Source organism: Hippichthys cyanospilos, chromosome 18 (genome assembly GCF_059441005.1).
Source record: "Hippichthys cyanospilos isolate Australia breed blue-spotted pipefish chromosome 18, RoL_Hcya_1.0, whole genome shotgun sequence".
In the NCBI taxonomy this organism is placed as follows: domain Eukaryota; kingdom Metazoa; phylum Chordata; class Actinopteri; order Syngnathiformes; family Syngnathidae; genus Hippichthys; species Hippichthys cyanospilos.
In genome coordinates this window covers 11,864,437-11,883,709 of record NC_142386.1, presented here as the reverse complement: position 1 = coordinate 11,883,709, position 19,273 = coordinate 11,864,437, and the positions used below count along the sequence as shown (strand labels likewise).

Here is a 19,273-nt window from a genome sequence, read left to right as displayed (position 1 = left end):
ACTATAAGGCGCACCAGTATATAAGCCGCAGCAGCATAATATTAGCATTTTTTTTGTAACAGATAAATCGCACTGGACTATAAGCCGCAGGTAATAACATCAGATTTTCATGCAAAAAGATGGTATATAAAGTTTATGTTTTTTAGTTATTTAATATTTTTGTAATTGTCTACCAACAGCAACATCCTCTCTTTGTTTAGTCCCAACATATTTATAGAGAATGGATGGATGGATATGTGTTAGTTAAATAGCACTTCAAAATCAATACTTCAATAGCGTCTTTTTTTGCCTCCCTTTAATTGAGTTTATTTTAGTGAACATAACACACACAACATAATTCATATTCAATCATAAATACATAAATAAAATGACATATACTGTGTACTGTATATAAAATCTACACATTTACCCAAAATGTTATACATTCTCATTAAATTTAGAAATATGTATATATTTTTTTAAGAATATATTGTTTTAACTCTTTTTGAGCACAGCCTTTGATTCACATCTTTTCAGTTTTATTTGATAGTTGTTCTATAAATTGACACCTCGAACAGACACGCACATTTGCTTGGTTGCTGGTGGCTAGCAAAAAAATAAATAAAATAAGCGCACAATACTATAAGCCGCAGGGCTTTAGCTATAGTCCGAAAAATACGGTACTTTTATTTTTTTTATGGGAGTGGGTAGAGAATATGTTCAAGAAACTCTAATTTGATCATTAATCTGGGAAAATTTAAAAGAAAAATTGCGGTCAGTCTGAATGCTTGAAGCTAACTGACTCGTTTTTAAAAAAAAATGGCTGGCAGTAAGAGTTAATAAAAAAATTATGATAAAAAAGTACATTTTGTTTCCTCTGAATGCATTTCAATAGACGTCAATTATATCCAGAGTTGCGTTATTCACTGGCTGACATGAATGACCTCAACAGCAAAATTCACTATATGTATTCAAGGATTCAAGGTTAAGGTATACATTTATGGATAATAAATAATGACACCAGTGTTAACTTGTATGCAACTGCTGTAAATGGTTAGAGTATCCATCCATACATTTTCTAGAGCCCCTTATCTTCACAAGAGTCGCAGGCTTACTGGTGCCTATCCCACCTGACTTCAGGCAGTAGGCTGGGGGACACCCTGAACTAACAACCATTCACACACCCAATCACACCTAAGGACAATTTATTGTGTCCAATACACCTGCCAAACAGGATTTGAAGAGTGGGAGTGCCCAGAGAGAACCCATGCAGGCTCGGGGAGAACATGCAAACTCCACCAAAGAAGGCCAGAGCCAGCTGTATTTTAACTTAAGTCCTTTTCGGGGGGAACATGCAAACTCTACACAGGAAGGCCAAAGCCAGCTGGATTCAAACTCGGGTCCTTTAACTGTGATGCGGACGTGCTAACCCCTGCTTCATCGAGCCGCATGGTTAGCATACATAAAGGGTAAAACGTTTGAACAAGTGAAAAGTATCAAGATTGGAGGATGTTTGAATTTAATCAGTTGACCACTATACAAGACAGACTAAACATAAACACCACAACAGTAATATAGGAAATTTAATATTGGTGGGACCTAATTGTTTTCAATTCAATGCATTTTGGCCAATAAATAGACAAACATTAAAAAAACCCACCAAAAATAATCAATAATGGGGAAAAAAAGGAAAAAAAACCCCACTTCTTTAGGCCAAAAGATTGGCAACCCGCAGCTCTGTAGCCGCATGCAGCTTTTTAGCGCTGCCCTAGTGACTCCCAGACACTTTTGCAAAAATATATGAAAATGAAAAAAGATGGGGGTATGGGTTTTTTGTTTTAATATGGCTTACAAAGATGACACAAACATTCATAATGTTTTCCAATGCTGTAAAAATGCGTCGAGAAAATACTACATTTCAAAATCTCTGCAAAAAAATGATTTGAGTCATAGCCTGTGACGCACGTTTCTTTCAGCTCTGTGCATATGGCAAGCGGAGATCAGACAAAGCTAATCCGCGTTTGTGTTGAGTAATGCCATACATGTTTCGAACGCAGCTTTTGCGAGCTTTTCACAGCTGTTACTGCTAAGAACACAATCCTGTCATAGGCACATATATTTGGCTGTTTTTCCTAAAAAAAAAAAAAAAAAAGACATAAGTCTGATTTCTTAATTGTGGTTCGATAATTTTACCAATGCAGCAAAACATAATGTATGAATATTATAAAGGAAGTTAAACAGCAGTCATGTGGTGCGTCATTTTCTGCCGGATGCATTTGAGTGAAAAGAAACATTTAATCAACGAAGACTCATTATTGTAGACTACTTAGTCATTTTGTTAAGAGGCTAATATAGACAATTGCAGAAAGTGTTGACTTCATTATATGGCTTTTTTTTTTTTTTAATGTGCGGCTGCAGATAAACTTGCTTTTTGGGTTCAATATGGCTCTTTCAACATTTTGAGTTGCCGACCCCTGCTTTAGGCCAACAAAATAGTGTGAGTATGATTTCAAGATAAAACTTGGGCTGACACTATTAACAGGACTTACTGCTAAAATCAAAACTGGATATATTCAAGCTTTAAGATGTATATTTTTATTCTTGATTCGAGTATCTTTATTCAGATGTCAGCCATTGCTGCTTAAGGCTACAAATAGAGCTCTGTCAGCTACCTCAGGGATAAACCGCAAAAATCAATTCATTGGAATCATGGTTAATTTATTCAGAGGAGATCAATCAACGCAACATTAACTGAAGGAAAAACAATACAAAACAGTCACTTCTTGTTTAAGGTCACGTAAAAGTAGAAAGAAATATCTAAGACCAGTTGCTCAATTTCTCTTCTGGGGATCAATAAAAGGAATCTTATCTTAATGGTCAAAAAAGTCCAGATAAGACAGATATAATTTGAAAATGCTGTAAGATGATCTTTACCTGAGGTTAATGCTAACATTTCATGCGGTCAACGCCACAGATCAAAAATTTCTGTAGTTCATGACACACAGGATAAGATTTCTTGTTATGCGTCGCTGACCTTTGGCTAACCTTTATACTTGGACATAAAATATCACAGCAAAAAAAAAAAAAAAAAAAAAAAAACACTATTTGGCGAGGATGAACCAAATCAGTATTGCTATTGTGCTGAGCATAGTCATGCCCCTAAATTGGGAAGCTGTTAAGATTTGAATTGCCAAGTAGCCTCTGGTCTATATGGGCACGCACTTAGAACATTTGCACCATCCAAGGCATCTGCATTGCAGCCTGTAATAAACTGCACGGCCCTTAAAAGCCAACGTGACGTCGTTGCATCACAGAAAAGCAGCTTTGAACAAAAACAATTACACAAATGAAGTGAGCACGTGACTTTTTCTTTTCTTAGCTTAGGAGTTGCTCTCTGAGGCTTCTTGATTGCACTCGCTTTTAATGCTTAGTGACATTTTTGTGTCTGGACTCGGGCAAGAAACTAATGAGTGCATAGTGCAGAGCTGGGTTAGGCGCTAAGACAATTATTCAACAACTGTGCTGGATAGCATTGAACTAGATTTTAGAATTAAGAGAACATGTTCCTAGATACAATTACTAAATTGGGCCATTTAAAGAGACAGTCAACTTATTTAACTATTTTTAATAGTAAAAAGTTAATACTTTGTCTTTAAGATGCACATTCATCTTAACATTGAAAATATTAAAACATATATAAATAAGCACCTGGGATTAAATGTCTGGACGGTCAAAAACATAAATTAAATCTTTGGGATTGATTGAGTTGATTTGATAACACTTTTTTTTTAAACGCACAATAAATACATTTAAAACATGTTTACCACGTCCTCTCCACTAAATATGAGATCACAGTTAAGCTGATGAATGTCACGTAACCAAAAAATGTGCCATGATTGGTAGTTAAACAAGCATACAGGAAAAAAAAAAAAGTTTTTAAAAAGGTAAAGTTTGCCAAATTATCTCATTCATAAACAATTACTTAGTTATCAAATTAATTATCGGCAAAATAGTAACATTGTGCTTCAAAGAAATGGGTAAATAAATAGAAAATCCCTTAGAGCAAATTATGCACAGGCTATGAAGGGGAAGTTTATGTTAAAACTGATTGTAAATTAGAATCATTCTTTTGAGTTTTTTGTTTTTAAATCAAACCTTCAAACTAATGTTTGGTAGGATTATTTCCTCCATTAAAATTGTCATTGCCGAGAATGATTGAAGAAATTTAACACTTCATTTTTCAGACCTATCACCGAGCCCTAGCGCAATCAAAGGCAAATTTTGTTGTGAAGTCATAAATTTGAAATGACTATATCTCAACAGGACAAATATTTGAAAGCAAAAAGCCGCTACAGTTGGCTGGGGGTTCTTTCATCCTTGATAAAAATGATGTTAAGACTTCAGATAGAATCATTTTAGCCAAACGACATTATGCCCCATTACAATTCCAAACAGCAAACCTAATGTGGATATCAGATGGTATCAAGCTCTTGTAAAGAGACAGGCAGTATTTTGAAACAATGAAGAAGTCAGTTTATCACCAGAAGGAATCTCTTAAAATGGAAACTCTGTCTCCCCTATGTCGAGATTTATTCACACCTTCAGCAAATAAAAGCTTTCAAAAATATTACAGCCACACTCCACTGGAGAGGATGATAGAATTGTCAGGGGTATCCCACACTGCAAGAGTTGCTTGGCCTGATTTTGATAAAATATCGTTTTACGAAAATGTCTGGCATAGCGTCGCAGTAAATCTGTCTCCAACAAGCTTGTGAGCATCAAATGTAGCATACTAACTGGAGGGAGACTAAGCAAGGAGGTAATTCTCAGGGAATGGGGACATTTAAGTGTTTCTTCACATTTAATAAAAAGTGCATTCCCATGTGCTTTGTAAAAAAAAAAAATTCAATATTGTTAAAACCAGAAAGCTTTAGAAGACTATTAAATGTTTCCAGAGGCTATTGACAAATAATATGGCTCATCTTAATGTTCAATTAGCAGAAAAAAAATAAATCAAACTGAGCAAGATAAGGGCAGGTAATTTAATTGAGATTTCTGAGATATGATGGCCACAAAAGCAACCACAACCCCGTTTTCTGAGGTCTTGGCAACCAATTAGCAAGAACTAAAGCTGCTAACTTTAACAAACCAACAACTGACAAATATGTGGCCATTACAAAAAGGAACTCAAACCCCAGATATTCTGCACCCCCACTAGTCTAAATAGAGCATTCTGCTTTGTGAAATCCAATCTTTGCTATTTATCTCAGCGGGCACCAATTTGCTACTTGCTCTCGAATGAAAATGGCATCATAGTTGCCCAGCAAATGACTAATCACGACTTGCTTGTGTTCTGGTCATGTGACATTCACAAATTGAGCCATGATTGGTCATTGCCTGAGCAACAGTGATGTCATTTTCAGTAGCCAACAAGTGACAAAATGGCCACCTCCAAATTTGAATAAAATTGGGCATGTTGCTGCTTTATATTCAGCAATTAAAAGACCATCTTTAGACTCCTGGGGTGGCATCGAACATATAGTAAAGAAAAAAATTGGGTTGAATTACCTTTTGAGGACAAAGTCAATGTTTCTTGACAGGGCTTATAACAGTTATGAAATTTTTATTTCATACAACACATAGAAAAAACAAGAAAAATCACTAGCAAATGCTAAAAATAGCAGAACCCCAAAAAGGTTGAAGAAAGAACATCCACCGTGGAAATCACCACTATTTTCTGGAAAAACGCACCTCAAAAATGCGTCAACACTTACCTATGTTGTGCTATTGCTAAATAAAGATTTTGTTCTGGTGGCATTTTAATTTTTATGGTTTCCTGAAGATTTATTTAAAAATAGGCAGATAGCATCATAAAACTTTGTTCAACCTTTTTGGTTCTCGCTGTATGTGCAAATCCATAATGTTCACATTTTCAATTATGTATCATATGAATGATATGTGATGGATAAACAACTGAGCTGATTGCCACTTGACTAAGATTCTACAGAACAAGAACAAGACTTATGGCAACTAAAGAAACACAAATGTCACCGCAACCACTGATCTGATTTTTTATTTTATTGGTTTCTTGAAATGAAGGTGAAGGACCGCACGGGATGATGATACAACTAGGAGGATTTGACACCACCACTGCTTGAGACGCACAGTGATCACAATCACAGGAAACACATTTACATTTACCCGGTCAGGTGGTAAGGCGGACAGGCTGGGAGGAGAGAGTGGTTTGTCCACACCACAAAGGAATGTTGGTGGCTGCCGGAATGAAACAAACAAAACAACAGCTACAGCATCCAACATGAGGTCAAAGTTGCTCTTTACTGATAGATGCAACCATTGCAGAACAGTGGAGCTCTATTGCCATATTCACTAATAACATAGTATGGGAGCATTTTAGTGTTGTCAAGAGTATGCAAAAATTGAGTTTCATTAATTAAGATCTGTGATTAATTCATCTCTATTCCCAACCAAAGATTTCTGAAAAAAGAAAAAAAATACAGCGGGCCCCCGTGTTAAGAGATTAATCCGTTCTGCGTTTGGGGTCGTAAGGCGAATTTGTCGTATGACGGGCAATCCAAAACCTATGTTCAATAGCTAATGTGTTTGGAACCCCATGTAATAACATCAAAATTGTACATACATATTAAAAATTGGTACCAAAATAGTATAGTAAGTGCTACGTATCTATAATATACATGTATACAATCAGAAAACATCATAAATAAAAAAAAGATGGAAAGGATTTATTTACCTTTGAGTGCCACTTGTTATGCTCATATTCCCTAATAAGGGTTATCTCCAGCATCATTTCCATATAAATCTTCCTCTCTCTTTAAAATCACTAGCAATCTTGAGACCCATTGCTAACCCTTTCAACTTTGAATTAAGCAGTAAACTGCACTATAAATACGGTTTTGTAACCACTCACAATTGAACAAAGCTTTACCGTTCCACCATTTTGAAAGAAGTGAGGCCGACCAATAGCAGACCACCATCTCCGTGAGGAGACGCCGACCAATAGCAGACCAGCATTGTAGTCACACGTTGCATGGAAGCAGTTAGACGGCAATAGTAAATAAGTGCAATTACCTAAAAACGTCAGCAGATGGAGGCAAAACAACACAAATACAACCAACCCCTAAGGGTCATGACAGTTTTTGTCACAAAGCTGGGAAAATGTCATAAAGAGGGGATGATAGAGTGGGATCCACTATATATACACAACAACAACATTGGCTTCAATGATTGTTCTTTGACGGATGTAGTCATAACCATTTACCATCCAAGACCCCCAATACATGAACACAAGAATGAAATGTTCTTTTAATGCTGCAGGGAACATGATTGAAATATGTAGTTAGTCATTATAATTAATCAGAGACTTGTTTTGGTGCTGCTGTTTAGGTTTAGAGCACAAATGCAAAAGGAAATGGCATTAAGAGGCCAACTCTTAAATTTCCATGTGTGAGTAATTACAGTTAACTTTTTTACTCCTGGGGGAAAGCGGCATCGACTTGTGGGAGGCATTTAATATTTGGGGAGATGGATTACACACTCAGTGGTGAATTGGCATATGGCATCCCTCTAGGGATGGGCTGCTATTTGAGGAAATCCTGTAAATATCAAATGAAGTTAATTTTAAACCTTTTGGAAATTGTATTCTCAGCCCATATGTTTAAAAAAAACAAAAAAACACATCATTTGTAGGTCCGTGGCAGTTTGTGTCATTCTGCACAAAGAAACTGCATTTACCAATTGCGGTTTTGAGAATAGAAAAAAAACAAGGTTGGAAGCCAATAAAGCCACTAAAAAGTGCGAAGGGAAATGAAGAAATGAGTAAGCAGGGAATGAAAGTGGCAGTCTATCAAATCCCCTTCATGTCAGTGGAAAGCTTAAAAACATCCCTCCACCAATGACAGTTTAAGAAGCTAAAGTCAACTTGGCTTTTCTGCAAGATGACAGTGGCTCTTGAAAGATTTATATGAATAGCTTTGCAGTCTTAGCTAGCTGTGAACCAATACAAATGTCATGAAATCATTTGTTAAATTGGAAGGCATCTGACAGACAATGCTGTGGTCCATAAAACTTAACCACCCCCGGGGAAACGTATGGAAGGCTGTAATTGAAATGCTTTTGATTAATGGTTCACTTTTGTTCAAGGACATATGCAAACACCGTACAACAAAAACCCTTACAGTCACATAGGACATGGCAGGATAGAAAATGTCAAAGTTCTTTTCGGAGCAACCTAAAAAAAAAAAAAAAGAAAAAATCCCACAGTGCTATAACAGGAGTTCGCCAATACATTTGACTACCAAATATTGCGTTTAGTGTCTCACTCCATCACTCGCATCAAGTTATTTTTCAGACCATCTCCTGTTTATTTAATCAAAACAGAAGAACCCTTTTTAAATAGGAAAAATCTTCAGACATATGTTCAAACATGCCCTCTGCCACAGGGGAACTCATTCAAGATCATTCCTGGCACTAAATAGAAACAATGTAAAGGCAGTGGTAGAATGCAGTCCAAGAGCTACTTAATGGCCTCTATGCACGTCTCTTTCAATTCATTAAAAAGAGGAGGAAAAAAAAACATTATTATTAATGGCATCTCAAATGGTGACATCAAGGACAAGCATGCAGTTTCCGCCTGCTTAGCAATGACACATTAGGCCCTTCTGATAAAACTTGATAACTCCAAGAACATTACCGGTTCAGTGAAATTGCCAACCGCTTGTTTGTGCCTGCCGCAGAGTCAAAAGCACAGCTTTACACAATCGTTGATAAATGGTTTGTCTCACAGCTCTAGTATCATCAAACACACCTTTGGGCAGACTGCATTTAGTAATGTACAGTATAGGTTGACACGGGCACATTTAGATCATGTTGTACCTCGTAATAAATACCATTTTGAATTCAGACAATTTATTCCACAGAAAGACTAAAATGAAACAATTCATTCATAGATACAATTTATTCAGGGCAAGGAAGTAATACTTTTTCTTACATATACATTAGGGATGGAAAGAGATTTCTCCTCCCCGCACAGCTATTTTTTATTTATTGTTTTTAAACAATGGATTAGGCATTAGAATGTGCTGCTTGCTCATGGTCTGCGCTCCTTGTTAATGTTGTGCATGACAGTAAAACGCGAGCAAATGTTGTGAGAAGGTCAGGCTGCTTCAAAATAAAACTCACCATCTGAGTTTACATATGGACACAAACATATTTTGTAATTTGTGAGTCGTTACAACGGATGACTTAACTCTTTCTTCTGGACAAAATGTTGCTCCTGGAGTAGCTCTCAAGTCTTGATACAAATATAATACAATGTTGATACTCAATCACCAATTCAGGGCACTAACAAAACCTAATTACAGTACAATGACATTTTATTGTATGATGCCTGTTGCCAGCATTTAGCGCAGTCAAGCATAAATTAGCCGCTTGCCAGCAGCGCTTCATATCTTCACACTTTATTTTTAAATAATTATTTTATTACAATGTATATTAATAATTTACTATGTAAAGAACAGCAGACTTTGACGCTGACAGCCTGACAGTTGCTGTTCCTACTGATCACTTTTGAACAAACCAGGCTGACCCAAAATTGCATTCTGTGATTTTGACATCACTTTTCAGGACCAAAATTTATGGCAAGAGAATTGTCGAACTCTCAGTTGTTGTTTTGTTTTTTTTAACCGCAGAAAATGTGGATAATGGAATACCATCTTCTGTGTTAATAATATGCTAACACGATCTGTATGCATTTTGTTCATATACTCGGTAAGAGGAAAGCGATCCCCTCCAGCTGAAAAATGAACAAGACTCTCCTTATGTTTACATTTGCACAGAAAAGTGTTCATGTTCTTGCAGCAAGGAAAAGTTACGTAACAATTTTAGGTAAAATCTAATCTTGTGGACTATATCTCGTGGGACATCTTGTTTCGTAGAACTTGTGTCATCTCATCCCTAATAATTACAACATGACTAATCGTCTAATTGCTGTTGATCATTTTTTTTTTTTTTTTTTTTTTTTTTAAACGGAAAATGGCCAAGGTATGCTGAGTAAGTTTATAACTGCTTGGGTCACACCTTCAATGAAAAGAGGTGTATCATTTGGAACACCTTAGGGAATAAAAATTCCTACCTGACCCACAAACAGTAAAGTGGGAACAAAGTCTCACGTGTGGGTGCTGTAGACAATCTGTCAACATGCAAAAAATGCTAAATCAACCTGAGGGATACTGCTCAAAGAAGAAAATCAAGAAAAAGGATGCTTAAGACTAAAAAAAGACACAAGATGACCAAAATAGTACTTGCTTAGAGATACTTCACAGTTTTAGGAATAGATATGAACACAAGTTGTCACTGCACCGCAACAAGAGCAAAAATGGTTCCATTTTGACAATGATGTGATTACCGCCAATTTTAGCAAGGCAGAGTAAAACAAGTAAAAACCAATGAATCCGGAATGTCACAGGACCGTGAGAGAATCCTTTATATCTGGAATTATTGCAAAGACAATTTAACAAAATCCTGGCAGGTTTAAATAGTAATAAATGTTAGCTAATGTATGTAATTGCTTGACAGAAAAATCTTTTGGGAAAAAAAAAAAACAAGTGCTATGGGATTTTTTAAAATAAATTTTTAATTCCCTATCAAAAACGATCACAAAGGCGCTATGTAATCAGGCTGTTTGTTGTGGAAGCCGTTTACTAGTTTTCATTCAATTCCAAGTTAGGCCATATCTGCCAAAAACACCAACTAATTAATCTGTCTGCTTCTCAAGCCATGAGAATGTGTTTTATTTATTCAGTAGAAGTGGGAATCAAAGTGAAGTTGTTGAAAAAAAAAAATTCTCAAGCTCTTGCCAAGTCTGATGTCAGCCGTCAAATTGACAACATTTTAATTTTATTTTTTTTTAAGCACAGATTGTTTAGTTTGATTAAGAGATCAAAGAATCTAGGTTGAGATTGAAGTAAGTTTCTCAAACTGTGAACCGTTTGACTAGAGTGCAGCAAATTCCGCACATGAAAGCAAGCAGGAGAGATGCCTGAAAGACACTTGAAAACAAGTGTTGCCGGAAAACTGTCAACAGTAAATTCACTCTGTCGTACGATAATGTGATTTGCAACATTAGCTAGTTTGCAGGAGAAAATAAGCCTATACGTATTCTAAACTTTAACTGTGGATATAACCTTTACCCTTGTAGCATGCAGTTATAAATATCAGCAAACCCTCAAGGGCTCCTAAGTAAAGGACCTACAAAGAGAGACGATTCCCTGACCAAAGAGGAACCTATAATTGGGGGACCGATATCAACCTAGCCAAAAACACAGCTTACAATAGATGCGCTTGAAAATAGCAAGCGGTGCGGTGAGACGGAGTGAGGCGGAGCCTCGGGGCTTGACATGCTTCACTTGCCAGTGTGCGCGGCACAACCTCCTTAACAAGACACGCAAACGCCATCCGCAGCCACTTTGCATGCTCTTGACGAGTCCCCGTTGTGCTTTCATGCAGCATGCGGTCCACTAAGGGACATTGGGATCAGGCGACTACAGAAATCTCCCTATCATTTTTATTTTGCTGGACGTAATGTTAACAAAACGGTGGACCTTCCTTCGTGTGTGTGACTGCGCATGTATGTCACAAACATCTGAAAAGAATTCAATTGTGTTGAAACCTTGGGAGAGCACTTTTTTTTTTTTTAAATACAGCCCATGTGCAGTATCTTGACCATTTTTGTGTCATTTTCTTCCACATCATTCTTGCAGTATTTTATCCAAACGGTGGCACACTCCTGGTGGTGTCATAATTAATTGAGTGGTCATGCCATGTTGAACTTTTACATGTTGTCACCATCTGGGTTAAATTTCAGCTTCCGAGTGTCTTCTTTTAATGCTTTGCCTTTGATGCAAATTACCACATAATGGTTAAGCAAAAAATACAATTCAGCTTTTTACAATTCAATTATGATTTTAACTGAGGTGATAAACTCAAAAAATATACAATAAATGGTTTGATTCGAATTTCTCTGGAAGTATGCCACGGAGTGTGGAGGGAATGTGCGCATAAGAGAGTAAAACAAAAAACTCAATACCTGTCATGTTATGACGCAAAATGTTCTTAGAATTTAACCGGCAAGTGCTGGGAACAATGAATTTCGAGTGCAGCTGCCATGAAAGGACGTCAACGGGAACCACAACGACGCCCACCAGTGGCATCAATTGAACATTTTTTTTTTTTTAATAGAAATGGGCAGAGTAATGGTTTTGCCACCTTTGTTTTGATCATAAAGATTAAATAATAAAACAAATGGCTGGCATTACAAGATCAAAGTATTTTAAACATCTCGTCAATCACCTCTCCTGTAAAACTTTGATTTCACAATTTAACTAATTTAAGCAATCAATTTTGAAAAGGACTAAATTATTCCAATTAGTTTGGTTCATCACCTAGCCCTAGTATCAATTATTGATCAAGTCTTAAAAGGAATTGTATGGATATTTGTCAACACTCATGATGCTTTCTTAATAGTACTGATATAAAATTTTATGGTTGGAAAGAAAACAGCAATATTGCAATGCTGAATTTCATCAAGCCCGTAGATGACTCAAAAGTAAATCCTTGCAATGATTGGCGACTGTACAAATCCACTTGGTACCAAAAAAGAAAATACAATTACCCAACAAATAGCCTAGTTTGCTGTCCAATTATTGAAACCCACATTTTTACCCTTTCCATCCTAAACTATGGTCAGTAGACAAGGACCCTTGGTAGAGAGCCGATGAAAAGAAGGCAAAAATAGAGGATGCAAAAGGTTTGTGTGAAGACCTTCTGGTCTACCCTCCCCCCCTTATAGAACAGTAGCAGATGACAATAGCTCCTAAAGCAGGGCAAGCCAGACATCCTGACAAAGGCAGACTCCTCCCAAGCCCTTTTCCAAAGAAGCACCGCCACAGGGAGACGGCAAAAGTCAGGGACGGGGTCCTGGTAGTGTCCACATGATCCCAAAGAAAGACCAAATGCGTGTTGGACATTGGGCAAAACGGTATCAAGCCACAATCGTTTTTATGGAACATAAATCTGCAACCCAAAATGACAGCGCCAAATGTTCAAAAATGAATTCTGATTTCCCAAAAGTGAGAAGCAAAACAAAACGTGCCAACAGTAGCGTTGTATGAATGCAATTACTCACATGTAGGCAGGTGAAAGCGGTGAGGACCGGGACGTCTTAAGGACTGGCACTGGGAATTTCCAGCTGACAGGGGAACCGCTTTTCCATTTCAACGGCATGTTGTTGTCACCAGAAAGGTGCTAGAGCAGCAGCAACAGCAAAGAGCATTTCCATGCAAAGCTTCCCAATGCAGTCTTCCATAGCACTCCTGCCCACAGCATTTAAAGGGGGAGGGCGAGCGGGCCGCGGCCGCACAAATGCACGGGTGGAGGCAGCGCAGGCTACGGGCAGGGTTGTGACATTAGCGGCAGCGCCAACAAGCCAATAGATTTGCATCCAGCGCGACTGTTCGCCTGGCTGCACAAGCGACTGGCGTGTGCTAGGAGGGGGAAGGAGCCCAGCCTTACAAGGCTTCAGCCAGTGTAGCTAAGCAACAGTGCCACCTTGTTAGCACACTTGTGATTACCGCTATGCTCCTGCTATGGCATGATTTCAAGGAGCGTACTCATTACGCCTTTACCGGACTCAAGTTTAGCTATTCTATTCTATTCAATTCTGGTGCTAGGCAGAAAAACCTGTTTTTTTTTGTTTTTTTTTTAATTGAAAACTGACGTTGAAATTTGTTTGCAATGGTAATACAGTTTTGAAAACAAAATATCTCAGGGACATTTATTTTGTGAGGAACAAAAAAAAAAAATGACACTAACATCATTAAGTTATCATTAAGTAGGGCTGCAACTTATTTTAATAATATATCAGTTTATTAATGAAACAGCCATTTATGTATACATTATATATATAGAAAGACTATTTCATGTATACAAGAAAAATATAACTACAAAAAAGAGATACCTGGTGGAAAAATACTAAGTGCAACAACCCATTAAATGAGCAAATAATTGACTACCAAATTAATCAATAACTATTTTGGTCAAATGATTTATCATTTTGAAACCTAAAATTGCCTAAATGCTCAGAATTATATTGTCTTGACTGGAAATATCCTAAGATTGCTTTAGTCCCTTCCTTCTCAATTATATTTTGTAAAGCTTGGAAAGAGATAGTATTTTGTGCCCCACCACTTGCCACGCAGACCATAAATAAGATAAAAATCTATAGAAATTGTGTAAGTATAACTAAAACTGTATCATGTTTAACAGTGACACAAAGCCATATATTTTTTTTTTTTTTTTTTTAACAACTGTTAACTACTTTTTACAGCGTTTGTACAAGTTAAGGGTTTGTCAAACCCTGTGCATCAAAATTCCTGAAAAAAAAAAAGATGTCTATCCTTATTTTATCACAATTTCATGTCACATGGCAAAAACAAATCATTTTCCCTGTGGTCATCAGCACTTTGACTGGCATCGTCTCACACGCCGGCAGGAGGGCCCGCCCCGCTATGAGAAACACCTGCTTTAGTCCTATTTGGCAAATAATTGTTTTTATTTTAAAAAATAATGATCAACATTTTTTTACCATTTGCTGATGTTATGGGTTATAACATAAAAAATAAATCATTAAAAAACTCAAACGCAAACTCAATTAAAAAAATAATATTTAAAACACTCATTAGTTGCAGCCCTAAAAAAATACTATTCAAAATATCTATTTGTACAACTAGTTTGAGCACATCATGGTGCCTAAAACTCTCCAGGCATGACTAATCAATTTGCGTTCAATCTAACATAACTTAGACATCTTAATATTCCAGTCTCACATATCAAAACAATCACACACACATTGAGGGATACAGGATGGTGTACAGTAAATAGATGGTATCACACTACAATTATCTTTTGCAATATCTTACAACTCTCACTGTAAAAATAAATGGCAACATGCAAAGGACACAATTCAAGCATCCATCCAGTCACTCATTTTCTTAGCCACATATCCTCACGCAGCTCACGGAGACAGCCTATCTCAGCTGTCTCCGGGCAGCAGGCAGGGGACACCCTCGACTGGTTGCTAGCCAATCGCAGGGCACACAGAGAGAAACAACCATTCACACTTCTAAACACACCTAAGGGTAATCTGGAGAGGCCAATAATACGTACCATGCATTTTTTAGGAGTGTGGGAGGAAACAGGAGTACCCGGAGAAAACCCACGTGGTCAAGGGGAAAATATGCACAATCCACACAGGAAGGCCGGAGGCGGAATAAAACACCCGACCTTCAACTGTGAGAAGGACTTGTTAATAACCACACTTCCATCATGCCGCTCACAATTCAGAGACAAAAATGATGACAGTGACTTATTATCAGCAAAAACACATCAGCGCGACATGATTTTCATGACTTGCTTGAAATTTTGTGTGAACTCGACTTTAGATCATTTTTGGTTCTTGCATGAAACTCAAAAGACTTGAGAGTGTCATCAATTTACTTCCACCTCTGCATAGTGGTTATTCCAATAACCACTTGGGCAAGCTGAATTTTACCCCAAATGGTGCTTAACTATGATATAAATATTTAATGACAACTTCTTCATTAAGATTCCAAATTTGAGATGCACACAAGCTACTGTGCATACTCGTTACTTCAAATGAGATGGTCAAATCCACAGAGCCAAACACAGCGCACTGGTGGTCCACAAATATTTCACTGTCGCCAGGTCAAGAAAAACTTTGCTGCCCCATCTGTCATCCCCTTGCTTATACCACAAGTCATATGGTGACTATCAGCTAAATATAGACAGGTGCAATACTACAAAGCTCTGAACTTTTCACATCCAAGCCTGGGATGCTCTTTAGTGCTCGAGTGACCAAATGGTTGCGCAACAATTGAAGATCAAAAGTATACACATTTTTCTCAACATGGATCTACCCTCCACTTCTACATTACAAAAGAGTGAAAAGGAGAAAAATTGGTGATGGACATCATGACTGAAAAAAGGTTGATGACAACTTGCACAATACTGTATAATGATGCCTAGCATGTTTTAGTAGTTAAAGTATCAGAAATATTTGACATACTGTAGCTCTTATTATGATGCGGTAAAGTTCTACACTGTAGCAAACATAATACATAACAACAGAACATTTTTGAATGAGCACCTCTTTGTCGCCGTCAATCAAAAGTGAAAATTGTTCCCGGTGCAAAGGCATTTTCTTTTTAGATGCAGATTTATTATTGAACGTAATTACATTGTCCAAGTGGGCATAATGTGGCATTTTCACTACTTGGTGCAACTAAATTCTGTTCCAAAATAATTGTATCCATATACTGAAGTGGGCTGCAAAATTACATTACCGTATTATTATAATCTCTCATGGGGAAATTCATTTCACACCGCTATATAGTGCATTAATGTTGCCCATCACAGAGAACCAGAAGCTGGAGAAAGATGAGTGTCATCAGGCATGCAAACAATCATTGTGACTTTTTTTCTGTTATTTGAAACGTCCGACCGTTTGACTGCATCAAATACACTGATTACATACTTATCGGCTAGCGCTAATGCTGGAGACTTGTTCCGTATCATAAAATGACAGCATAATTGAGTAGCAGTTTCTTAGCGTCCTTAATCAGCGATTGAATATAATTATTTTTCCCCCCTAATGGCAGTGTGATGATAGTAGTAGATGTGACTACAATAAATAACAGTCACAAGGACTCAAGCTAGCCACTCCGCTACCAGTTACGAAGCCCAGCTCAGATATGTATTATTTGGTGTAATTATGTTGAAGTTGACCTTTGCAACACACCACTGGCATGTAACCTGATGTTTGTCTGCCTTGGTAGGTCTTTTTTTTCTTGGAATTTTAAATTCTGAAGTAACCGCAATTGTTATGAAGTGCATTATTGATTCACTGTGTCAATGTATACAATTGTACACTACTTCCGCCGCTGATGTTCTAAAGCATGGACCTCAAGAACAACATCTTAGCTCCTAATCGGGTATTACCTAATTAACACCTCTGATTCCAAATGAAAGCTTTTCTCCAGATGGTATGACAGGGCTTACAGCCCAGGTGCACTGCCAGGTCATGCCAGGCCAGAAAAGTGTTGCTGCGTGTTATTTTGTCAAAAGTTGATTGTGTCTGCTTTGATTGGGGGGGTGTCATTTAAACTCCCTCAATACAATGTAACATACATCACTTGTTGCTAGTTACGTAATAGCATTGCACATTACCTCTCATGCAGTCCAATGGGCATTGCGTCCCCTCTGTGCACAGGGTGCTCCATACCCTTGCCAGGCCACACCTATTGAATAAAAAAAAAACAGTTTCAGCCAACAAGATATTCCGTATCATTCAACAAAATGTCCCAAAACCAAAGCAGCATTGACAACAGTTTAACACGAATCAGTACAAATGGCAATCATGTCAGTGTGGCCCATGTTTTAATGCCTTATTTTACCTGAAGGCAACAGGTTCAAATATTTCCTTCCACACACTATACAGTCACTTATCATAAAATAATCACACTCTGAAAAACAGACAAAAGCCCATTAAATGCCAGCTGGCGCTTTTGGTATTATAAATAAGTACTATAGTCATCTTGACGAGTCTTTACAAATTGGCAGTCGTTCAGATCATCTCACGCTGAAATATGGAATCTTAACTTTTCATCCTGAGTATGATGTAGGCTAATTGACACTAAAAATATCTGAGCAGTTGCCGTCTCGCCTCAAAAGCGCAAAATCCATCATCAATGGCACAAGTTCCTGTAGATGAAACGCGTCAAAGTAACTCTCAGTATAACCTGATGAAAGTTTTGACCTTTCAGTGGCGCAATGCAACGTATTGAAAACGCACGGGGAGTGACTGTAATGCGTGAAAATGGAAAGTACACACATGAGTTAGCTAACTTGTTCATGGGCCAACAAATTTGACGTTAGAGCAGCACGATGTCAATGATTCGATCAAAACAATGCGTCGTCAAATGAGAAGCGTTGCCAGTCAGCAATAAAGCTCATTTTCCGGTCATTTGCGGTGAACGTTGCCACCAGTGAGCAGGCTAATGCTAACAGCTTAGCTTAGCTACCTCGTCAACGTTTATCATTAGCTAGCTCAACATACATTAACGGGTCTCCAGTGCTGTTGTCAGTAATGTTTACTGGTATATTTCCTACATATATATTTCACTTTGTTTTTTCGAACTGCCACACAAACTGAATCTTAACGTGAGTTACTTGGTCGCATACTTTGTTGCTACTTGGTCCCGATTGAATTGCCTCGACCAATTAATAGACAAACTGGTTGTCAACCTTTTGTCTGATAAATTTAACATTTTCGGTGATTAATCCGATCATCGTATGTGTGTTGATCACACTCCAGAAACTTTAAATGATAAATTCCATACCTTCAACGACGAGGTAACGCTGACTGATGTCCTTGTTTTCTTTCCAAGCCCTCAAATCCACTTACAGAAACGGAGCCGCCTCTTTCTTTTTGAGCCAATTGGAATTTACTTTACTCCTACAGCATAAACATCCGAACTTTTCATTGGTAGAATACTATGGCAATCTGTTTTCATTGGCTCAAAACTTCCGTTACTAAATAGAGTGTTTTCTCACCATCCATGTGCTAAAATTTACGTAGTCCATTCCTTTTATTATTAAACTACTTATCAAACAATAGCATGGCACTCGAGAGTAATTAATTAAACAATAAGGAACGCAGTATTTTCCAGCGATATGTGACAGTGGAACAGGAAAGTTAATATTACTTTGAAAATCGCTGAAGCAGAACACGTAATTTTTAGTCAAAATCAATGCCATTTCTGCTGGGATAAAATGCAGAGCACAGAAGACGTCTTACGTTTGTACGCACCCATGGAGGCCCTAAGCAAAATGTATTATGGAAGATATTGGATATTGATCATTCATTTGGCGAACTCGAATTGAGTGTTAACACTGTTTTTATTATTCTCACTTAAGGCGACTGTTTTGTTTTATGCGTGAATGTGTTTTTTTTGTTTGTTTATTTTGGTCCATATCAGAAGGCAGCATGTTTAACCATCCCAACCATGGGGCCCTGGGGCTGATTGGCACAGCACTTGATATCGAATGTCTAGTTGTTGGACTGACAAACATAAAGCAAATTTAAATATCAAACCTGTCAAACCTCTTGCATTTTTTTCTACTT

General features: G+C 37.5%; 1 protein-coding gene across 6 annotated transcripts in view; it reads right to left on the bottom strand.

Moving 5' to 3' along the window:
* klhl13 (kelch-like family member 13) overlaps positions 1–18,557 on the bottom strand; it is a 33,828-nt gene extending 15,271 nt beyond the window's left edge. Inside the window, exons 1-3 of one of the 6 annotated variants that reach the window (XM_088441786.1) lie at positions 18,489–18,539; positions 17,317–17,387; positions 6,181–6,252 (exon numbers count right to left, since the gene is read on the bottom strand). In XM_088441786.1, coding sequence (XP_088297912.1) covers positions 6,181–6,252; positions 17,317–17,369 — 125 coding nt within the window. In that variant the 5' untranslated portion in view covers positions 17,370–17,387; positions 18,489–18,539. Of the gene's footprint in view, positions 1–6,180; positions 6,253–13,198; positions 13,550–15,237; positions 15,361–17,316; positions 17,388–18,488 lie in introns of those variants that run through there. The other 5 variants (XM_088441789.1, XM_088441788.1, XM_088441790.1 and 2 more) reach the window with 5 other exon arrangements.
* Between the last annotated feature and the right edge of the window lie 716 nt (positions 18,558–19,273).